Genomic DNA, 10,609 nt, shown 5'->3' on the forward strand with positions numbered 1-10,609 from the left:
TCTGAGATATGACAAGCTTTGCTGTGTTACTGACAATCTGTGAAAGGRTATGTGGAATGTGAAAGCATTTAGTCCATTATGTTTGTTCAGTATGAAAATGTAGAAACAAGAGGGCAAGTGATCTATTAAACACACACAGGTGCACAAAAATTGCTGAATAAGCAGGTGGTAACAAAGATGAGTGAAGAGCAGAAGTCTTCAGGCCATTAAAGGAGCTGCCCTGAAGACACCCTGAAGAGGGTCAGCCTGAGCTTTATCTCTGGTAAGAATGGGAAAATATAATTATCATGGGTACAACAAGATATTTGAGGGCGCTTATAGGCTTGTTCTGGGATATCAGCAGGAGACTGCAAAACTTCCTATGGGATGTTCACAGAGACAGGGAAAGGAAGGATCAGGAAGGATCTAGGAAGACGCACAGGAAATTATATGTAGGGGGGCTTAMGTGGGACCTGGCAGCATTCAGTACATCTGTCTTACTGAGCTCTCTGCTTGATCATAGCAACTAGTCTTATTTTTTATGAAGACCATTTCTAACTTATCTTTCTCYCCTAATTATCCTGCCCCAGTGAATTTAATCCTACGGATGTGTAATCTGCCATCAGATTTAAACTGGACTAGCCAGTGAGCAGGAGGAGACACACATACATGCACATGCTACAAACCTAGGCTTATTTTTTTTAACGGCCTTTACAGATGGCTCATGGGAATAGTAAAACAATTCAAAGGAATGTGATGAATTTTAGAATATGCAAAATACTGTTAAAACATGAAAGAAAATGCTGAAAGAACTACTTCTCTGCTCTGCTACAGTAGTCTTATARACATTATTTTTAACATTTCTAGTGKATTAAAAATAAAATTTAAAATAATTGCATAAAAGCAATGTACAATTTACATAATTTTGCTGAAAGTACTTTATCATCCAATTAATGCCATCTTCTGAGCAATGAAGGAGAAATCTGTGCTGTGTTTTSCCTGCTAGCCAGCCTTCTGAACATACTCCACCATACCAACTGCATTACAACCTGTCTGTGATAATACTGTTTACCAGGGGCAATTATCATAATGGTATTTGACACCCTATTCTGGATTATATTTTACTTTCCACTTAGTTCATAAACTAGTTCAAGCTCTCAGTTACTTGTTACTCATTTTTGTCTCGTTTCTGTTATAGCAGCTGTTACTGCAGATTCCTCATTCTAACTGTAAGATGAAGAAAGTGCTCTTAATATGGAATAACTGCCTGTCTTTGGACACTTAGTTGTCATCATACACAGCAAGCAAAAACCTACTCGAAGGAAAAAAAGTAATTTCCCTAGTAAGGTTTTATTTTGGAGTCTTGCCGAATGTTTTTGTCTAACATTTTCAGTAATGAAACTGTGCCATTAGATAGGAAAACTGGGTCATCATGGCACTATGGAAACACATCAGCTAYAGGACTGAAGTTTAATGAAGACTTTTATATATGACTATGTCTAATAATGAATTCAACATATCATTTAGCTCATAATAAGGCATATWTCCATGTATGTCCATGATACTCAGGAGCATGCACAACTGTCTCCTGAAGACAGCTCAAAAATTTATTTAATGGCAGAAAAATACTGTCAACAACACAGATGGATCCCATGGAAAATATTCTCAATCACCTGTTCTTTGCACTTTTCATCCTAAGTGTTTTAAAATATTTTCCCATGCAAACATTTGAATTTCCAGAATAGTAATCAAATYCTTTATTTTTCAGTTTCTCTTAATACAAATTAACTTGCTGGGAAGCACTTATTTTCCATGTCTATTTGCTAGCAAAAAGGCCAATATGACAGCTGGGTATTTGCTTAAATGACCTTAGAGCAGCCTGACTGATTACAACAAACTGGYAGGTGCTTGCCATGATTTTGCTTGTTGTCCCAGGCAGTTGTCCCAGACAGAAAGATCCTGTGGAACCTGCACAATAAGACAGATGTCTCCAATTATCATTTTGATGGTGTAAAGGTATCACATCCYTTTGCCTGCCTAAAGCAGGGACATTAAGTTCAGTTCAGAGGTCTGGTGTGCTCATGTTTTATGTTGGACAGGGAGGAGTTTGTGTAATGGCTTTTYAAACGACAGCTGTTGCAAGACTGCAGTGCAATTAAATTATTTGTCATAAAAAAAAACAATTAAAATGTAGAATATGTGCTTTGCAACCTCAGTTTTGTGCATGTTGAACCTAGATTGRTGTAGCCAATACATGCAAACAATATAAACGGGCACTGACTAAGCCTTCCTAAGTATTCCTAAGCCTCCCATGTAACCAGTGTCAGGATGAGAGCATGCGGTGTTAAGCTGTGCCAAGGAGAGGTTTAGATTGGATATCGGGTGAAATGTCTTCACAGAAAGGGCAATTAGACATTGGAATGGGCCACCCACAGAGTTGGCGGAGTCACCCTCTCTGCAGATGCTTAAGGAAAGACTGGACATGGCATTCAATGCCATGGTCTGATTGACAAAATGGTGTTGGGTTATAGGTTGGACTCGATTACCTGAGGGCTTCTCCCACTGAAATTGATTGTGATTCTGTATGCTGATGTGTGATTAAACTGCAGTCTATGCGACAGCAACTACAATTTTACCATTACAGTGACCTAGTAAAGAAAGAAAACACTGCACTTCTGATCTTTGCAAACGGCAGGAGCCAGCACAGCACCACAGAACACAGGGCAATGAACCCGCCCTGAGGTGACCGGTGTGCTGGGCGCCGGGYGGCTCCCCGGCCACGCACCGCGGCCCCAGCGCTGCCCCGGCCGGGCTCGGCTGTCCGGGAGAGACCCCAGCCCTGCCCCGGCTCTCCGGGAGAGGTCCCGGCTGTCCGGCAGAGGCCCCAGCCCTGCCCCGGTTATCCGGGTGAGGTCCCGGCTATCCGGGAGAGGTCCCGGCGCTGCCCCGGCTGTCCCCGGCTATCCGGGAGAGACACCAGCCCTGCCCCGGCTATCCGGGAGAGGCCCCGGCTCTGCCCCGGCTATCCCCGGCTGTCCCCGGCTGTCCGGCAGAGGCCCCGCCCGGGCCCGGCGCTGTTTCCGGGGCAGCCGCGGCCGTTCCGGGCTGCGGCGGCGGCGCGGGCGCCATGGGGGTGACGAGACAGAAACACGCCAAGAAGATCATGGGCTTCTACAAGCACAACTTCCAGTTCCGCGAGCCCTTCCAGGTGCTGCTGGACGGCACYTTCTGCCAGGCCGCGCTCCGCAACAAGATCCAGATCCGGGAGCAGCTGCCCGGGTACCTGGACGGCGCCGCGCAGCTGTGCACCACGCGGTACGGCGGGGAGCGCTCGGGGCTCCCGGGGAGGGGAACTTGCAGGAGGATGGGAGCATCCCTCAGACCCAGCTGCCTTTCCGAAGGTGGCACGAGTTGCTGGGCCAGCGGTAGCCCCGCTRTGTGAGGGAGGGCCGGGTCGGTCTCTTGCCATCCTCAGTGTCTGCTTGGCGAAGCGGTGGGAGCCGGGCACGCTGAGATCTGGGCCTGGAGGGAGTTCCTGGCTGGAGCTGCAGCCTGCCAATRTCGGGTTGTTGCCAAAGTAGCTGTTTGCAAGGGAGGACAAGGATATACTAGGCAAAGACATGGAAGTAAAGCGTGCACGCTACATACTGAAGTTGCGTCCAAGTTGCCTTTGCTATTACTTTATTATGTATATTGTATATATTAAAATGCAATAACACAGTTACATTGTATATCTGCAATAACAATAACCAACTGCCCACTATGGATGCAAGTAGTGAAAATACCAGGAAGATGTATACTCCAGGCCCAAAAAACACACTGAGCCAGTCTTGCACAGTGTATGGAGCTGACCTAGGTTTCTAAACAGTATAGTCATGTCCTTAGCTGTGAAAGGTTTGGGAATCGTTTTCATCCAAACTGTATTSCTGTCATGTTGAAACATCACTTCTTCCTTCTTTCAGCAGTATATGTTGGTCATTTTGACCAGCTTCCACTTAGCCCAGCTGAATGGACTCATTTTCTCTGCTGTCAGAGCACTGAGTTCTGAGACAGCACCTCAATGTTATGAAAAAGGCCTTGCTGGGGAAATGAGCTGGCTCACTGTGAGTGTCTTTGCAAAAAGAACATGCTCCAGTCTCTGCAGAGGTTGTCTTCAAAGGCTTAACTTCCTTYTCTAGAAAGAAGAATAATTGCTGCCATGTTTTTGAAGGTGTATTTCAAAGCTATGTATTTCTACTGCTCTCTGCATTTCATAGTAGGACTCAGTAGCTTAAGTAAGTTAGGTTTTACCTCCTATTCATATCCAAGTGAGCATTCTCATAGGCTGCTGTGCTGTCATGTGTGAACATCCACTCTGAGTTCTGCAAAGAGCAGGATTTTAGGTTTGAATTTTATTGTCTAGTTGGAATGTTGTGGACCCAGAAACTTCTAGATTTTTTAACCATAGGGACAGTTTGTCTTCTGCTTGAGTTTTCTGGATTCAGATAGAAAGTTTTAAGCAAGGTGATTGATGCTAATACAGAGTTTAACTTGCACATAGTAATTAATCCATTTGTATTAAATTGTAGAATTATGAAATAGTTTGAGTTGGAAGGGACCATAAAGATCATCTAGTTCAGCTCTGCTGCTGTGGGCTGGRACATTTTCCAGTGACCAGGTTGCTCAAAGCCCCATCAAGCCTGTCCTTGAACACTTCCAGAAAATGRGACTTCTACAGCTTCTCTGGGCAACCTGTTCCAGTGTCTTACCACCCTTACAGTAAATAATTTCTCCCTTATATCTGTTGTAAACCAATTCTCTTTCAGTTTAAAGCCATTTCTCCTTATCCTGTCCCTCCATGCCCCTGTTAAAAGTCACTCTCCATCTTCCTTGTTAGGCCCCTTCTAGGCATTGCAAGGCTGCTCTAAGGTTTCCCCAATGCCTTCTCTAGGCTACACTCAACTCTCACAGCCTGTCTTCATAGGAGAGGGTACTCCAGCCCTCTCATCATCTTCATGGCCCTTCTCTGGACTTACTTCAACAGGTTCATGTCCTTGTTACCCTGGGGTTGGAAGACCTTGACGTGGTACTCCAGGTGGGGTTGTACCAGAGTGGAGTAGGCAGGGAGAATCYCCCCCCTCAGCTTGCTGCTGCTGACACTGCTTTTGATGAAGCCCAGGACACAGCTGGYTTTCACAYTGCCAGCTCATGTTGAGCATCTTGTCCACCAACACCTCCCAGGTCACTCTGGTCAGGGCTACTCTCAATCCATTCTCTTTCCAGCCTGTATTTGTGCTTGGGTTGCCCTGAYCCATACAGAGGACCTTGCACTTGGCTTTGTTGAGCTTCGTAAGGATTACACAAGCCCATCTCAAGCCTGTCCAGGCCCCCAGGGTGGCATCCCTTCCCTCCAGCACCACACAGCTTGGTGTCAATGGCAGACTTGCTGAGCCCTGGATCCCACTGYCCATCTCACTGACAAAGTTGTTAAACAGGTCCCAATACCAAACCCTGATGACACTTGTCACTGGTCTCCACTTGGACACTGAGCTGTTTATTGCAGCTCTTTGAGTGCAATCCTCCAGTCAATCCCACATCCACCAAGTGATCCATCTGTCAAATCCATGCCTCCAATGTAGATAAGGATGTTGTGTGGAACAGTGGTGAAAAGTGGTGCATAAGTCCAGTTGGGTGACATCTGTTTGTTGTTTTTCCTTATCTGTCAGTACTGTAACTCTGTCATAGAAGGCCACGATATTTTTCATGATTTCCCCTTAGTGATGCCATTTTGGCTGTCATCAGTCAACTGCTTTGTTTTCCACATTCCTTATATACTTTCCAGGAGGATTGTCTCCATGATCTTGSCAGGCACAGACATGAGACTGACTGGCCTGTTGTTCCCCATATCTTTTAYTTCTGTTTTTAAAAAGAATTAAATTTTGAAGTTTTATAATCAGTCAATTTAAAATTAAATTACATTTAAAAATAAACTAAGTTTTTTAAAAAAATCATTTGTTAAGTAGAGGTTCTAATGCTAGGTGGTATCCAAACATAAATTTAAGCATTCAGCATTGTCACTGGTGTGAATTATTCTTAAATCATTTACTATATCTTAATGTTATTACTGGTTAATCATGTTTACAACCAAGGAAACCTTGCTGATGTGTTCAGATTGGGTATTGCTTTCAGAGTTCTGGGTGCTATTTACAAATTGTAGAGCCTGAACAATTGGGCATTGCTCGTTCCTGAAAATTCAAGTCACCCTTTTGCTGTTGTAAAAAATAGGAGGTCTTTTTTTCGTTTAAAAATCATTGTTTCTTTTGGTTTTCAGATGTGTTATAAAAGAACTGGAATCACTGGGGAAAGAATTGTATGGAGCAAAATTAATTGCCCAGAGATTTGAAGTTCGAAACTGTTCTCACCATAAGAATCCTGTGAGTGGTTCGACCTGTTTATTTTCCATGATTGAAGATGGCAACCCTCATCACTTCTTTATTGCTACACAGGTAAAAGCTCATGGGAAATGCAACTCCATTTCATTTGCAGTGGTGCTTTGATACCTAAGGATGAAGAAGCCTAGAGTAACCTTGATTATGAGGTTTTTAAATAGTTTGTGGGAATTAATCATGTAAAGCCTTACGTGCTCTTTAATGTATTTGCTAATTATGAAGCAGAGAATCTTTTCTCTTACTTGAACTAGATTTTTTGACTTTGTAATSATATTGCTTAGTTTAGCTGAAAGTGCACAAAACGTACTGCCTACTGACATGTAAAAAACAACTTGTGAATGTTAATTTGCACAGTCCTTGTGTGTGCATCTCCTTCCCTAAGCTGCTTTGCACAATAGTATGAGAAATGAAATACAGTGTTAACATCCAAATAACTTCAATTCTAAGAAATTTTGAACTAAAGAATAAATAACTGTACAAATAAGAAAGGTAGCTTTTTCTTGGGCTTGTTTGTGGGACTCTATGTATAAATTATATACAATATATATGAAATGGTTTATAGTCGAATTCTTCATACTTACATAACATAGGATTTTAAGAGGATTTATTACAGAAGAAATTATGTTACTTGTGGTTTGATGGTTGGCATACGAGTGAATTGGGACTTTTTCCTCAAAAAAATGTATGTATGCATATACATTCAGGAAAAAAAGAAAAGAAAAAGATAATTTTTACATCAGAAGTACAGCTAATCAAGAGAGAAATTTAAWTTGCTCTGAAAGGCATTGCCATGTATATGTGCTAGATTAAGTTTCTTRTCTTTTTCATAGTGTAACTTATCTTCATAGTTTCGTATTAAAAATAGGTGCATTTGAATTGCAAATACCATTTAATCTGAAAATATTGACCAAAGTATTTAATTTTGCAGGACCAGGACTTATCAAACAAAGTAAAAAGGAAGCCTGGCATTCCTCTCCTCTTTATTATTCAGAACACTATGGTGYTAGACAAACCTTCTCCTAAATCTTTGGCATTTGTTCAAAAGTTGCAGACAAATCAGCTTGTTCCAGAGTACCAAAAACAAAGTATTGTGGAGCTTAAAGAAAAAGAAGGACTAGTAAAGCAAGAAGGTGAAAAGAGAAGAAAACGCAAAAGGGCAGGCGGCCCCAATCCTCTCAGCTGTCTGAAGAAGAAAAAGAAGAAAACACAGGAAGGTCAGGAGCCTTCTGCTGAAAAGAAAAAAAGACGAAAAAGAAAACGAAAGAGAGTTAAAGCAGAAGCCATGCAGACAGTGCAGAAGAATGAAGGAGAATAAACCCATCTTTGTAAACAACAAGAGCTTGAACATTGTTTGAACTTTGAAAAAAAAAGAATATGCAGTCATATGAAATTGAGTTAATATTAAAATTTATTTTTATGAGTTGTTACTTCTTACTACTGTATCTCAACATTTGCAGGTTATTGTCYTGATAATTTATTCTGTTATTCAGTATTGGGTTTGTGACAAAGTATTTAAGAACCCTCATATTTCATTATTCTCTCCAATATCTTGGTTTCTGTCAAAATTCACATGATATGTAGTAATTTTTTAGGAATGCTTCTTGGCTTTCATATGGATTTTGGTGGGATATTAGACTTATTTCTATCTCAAGGTTGCTAATCTTAATAAAACTGGTTTTTACAATTGGCCTGTTAGAGATTATGAAACTGACTTAAAATAACTGACTGATCTCTGTTGTTTGAATACAAAAGTTAACTCGTGGAAAGAGACCGCATGGCCTCAAAAGCTTAAATGCTCTCCTGTTCAGCTTAAATTTCTCTGTCGTGTGAACCAATATGTCTCTTGGTGTTGATGTTTATTTGTTAAGAAAATCCCAGAGGGTGTGCAATTTTGTTGACATTGCTGACATTATAATAGCATCTGTAGTCTTGCCTATTTTATCTGTAGTTTATTCTTAATTTTTAATAGGAAAAATGCAACTTAAAAACACTGAATCAAAGTACTGCCATTACAGTATAGCAGAGCTGTGCAGGAGTCCAGGAATACAAACAGCTGAGGGTGATGGGACTGGGGCCCTGCTGCCTRTTCTGTAAGCTTATGAACAGAACAGAACTGGGTTGGAGGAGAGTTGTGGTTTAACTCCAGCTGGCAACTCAGCCCCACACAGCCGTTCACTCAACCTCCCCTGCTTTAGGACGGAGACAATTGGAAGGGTGAAGGGAGAGAACTTGTGGGTTAAGATAAAGACAGTTTAATAGGGAAAGTAAAAGCCATGCAAAGCTTGGCCTGGTTTTTGGTAGCAGGGGGCACTATAAAGATGACTTCTGTGAGAAGATACTAGCAGCTTCCACCATGTCCAGCAGAGCCAGTCCCTGATGGCTCTGAAGATGGACATGCTACTGGCCATGGCTGGGCCAATTGGAGATGTTGGTTACACCTCCAATAACATATTGAAGAAGAAAAGCAAAGCAAGTGTGCATGCAGTTCTTTTCTAGCCAGAGAAGAGGAGGTGAGAACATGTGAGGGAAACCACATGGAGACACCAAGGTCAGTGGAGGAGGAGGAGGTGCTTCAGGCACCAGAGCCGAGATTGCTCTGCAGGCCATGATGATCACCATGGTGACACAGCCGTGCCCCTGCAGCTCATGGGGTCCACAGGGGGTGCAGAGATCCACCCACAGCCCATGGGAGAGGTGCCCACACCAGAGCGGGTGGATGCCTGGAGGAGGCTGTGGTCCAGTGGGAGGCACAGTGGAGAGAGAGGGCTCTGCCTCCAGGCTGGAGCAGCCTGTCCTTGGAGGACTGCACCCCATGGATGAGTGACCCAAGCCGCTGCAGCAGTTTGGGAGGAATGTCTGCCTGTGGGAGGAGCTCACATTGCAGCGGTTCTGGGACAGCTGCTGCTTGTGAGATTTGGACCATGCTGGAGGTCATGGAGAACTGTCTCCCATGGGAGGGAACCCACAGCGCGGCARGGGAAGGACTCCTCTCCCTAAACAATGGAAGAAGATCCTGGTGATGAACTGACCAAAACGCCCATGCCCTGTCCCCCTGCGCTGTTGGTGGGAAGGAGGAAGGGGTTGGGGGAAGAAAGGGTGTCTTTAAGTCTTTATTTTACTCCTCATTATCATCCTCTGTCTCTGTTAGTAATAAATTCACTTTGTAACTTTAAGTTGAGCCTGTTTTGCCCTTGGACTGTTTTCTCCTGGTCCTTTTCTCAGCTCATGACTCCTTTGTTCAATTTTTTTTCTCTCTTCTGCCCAGCTGTGTTAGGGAAGAGCAAAGGAATGGCTGTCATGGGTGCCTGGCATTTGGTCAGAGTCAAAAWATGACAATTGCTGAAGTGAGTCCTGAGGAGAAATTTAGTAGCTTATAATACCTTAATGCAGCATATTTGTTTGATGTATATTACCTTTCTCAAGCTGTCACAGTCCCCATACCTTCACTTATTTGATCATAGTCCCATATTGATGTAGTTTTGCTTCCCATTCCTTCAGAAATATTGTTTATATTTCTTCCCCCTCCTGAAACCCACCCACAGACATCAGTGCTGTAAGTAAAGCTTGGAGCAGACAGTAAGAGTTGATTCACCATCAAAATCTTATTCTAAGTTAAAAGTATATTAAAACCCAATATTTTACTAAAAATACTGTTTTTAAAAATAGAGCAGAAAACACCCTAATTATTTACATTAGTCCCTTTCAGTGTCATTGAAATGCAAAGCTTAAACACAACTTTTTTAAAGACTGAGAACAGACAAAAACATAATTACTGTTTAAAAATACTATTTTAACAGTCCTCTAATGACTCCCACCTTAAGGAATTTATAACAATATTTATATATGTTTCCTTAGCATTTGAACACAAACTGACTCTTCGTGCTGCCATTGGGAAGGAYTGAAATAAGAAGAGAGTGAGCTCTTAAGAGAAAAACTGTAAAATTTATCTGCTGCACACCTGCAACTCTCCTCCGGCACGGTAAGTAATTTKTCAGCTTTGGGGTAGAGCTCCCGCCCAGACAGCAAGCAGAGGCAATCAGACCATGCGTTTYACCGCTTTGAAATTTGAAAGACAAGCCCACTGTGTGAAGCAAGTCCTGCAGACCAAAGCCGACTGGCTGTAATTGTGCCATTAAGTCAGTAACCCTGGGAGCAGCCGCTAGCAGCGAGCCCAGCCGGCAGGGCTGGCAGTGCCCAGGCTG

General features: G+C 42.8%; 1 protein-coding gene across 1 annotated transcript; it reads left to right on the forward strand.

The window, feature by feature from the left end:
• The first annotated feature begins 3,050 nt into the window (after nt 1–3,050).
• On the forward strand, nt 3,051–8,321 carry UTP23 (UTP23 small subunit processome component). The gene is made up of 3 exons (XM_057367786.1): nt 3,051–3,294; nt 6,290–6,464; nt 7,336–8,321. Exons 1-3 carry the CDS (start codon nt 3,107–3,109, stop codon nt 7,720–7,722), a joined length of 750 nt encoding a protein of 249 aa, XP_057223769.1. The 5' UTR covers nt 3,051–3,106; the 3' UTR covers nt 7,723–8,321.
• The last annotated feature ends 2,288 nt before the right edge of the window (nt 8,322–10,609 follow it).

This window comes from Malurus melanocephalus, unplaced genomic scaffold, assembly GCF_030028575.1.
Source record: "Malurus melanocephalus ecotype Western Australia unplaced genomic scaffold, MMel_1.1 scaffold_3, whole genome shotgun sequence".
NCBI classification, from domain to species: Eukaryota; Metazoa; Chordata; class Aves; order Passeriformes; family Maluridae; genus Malurus; species Malurus melanocephalus.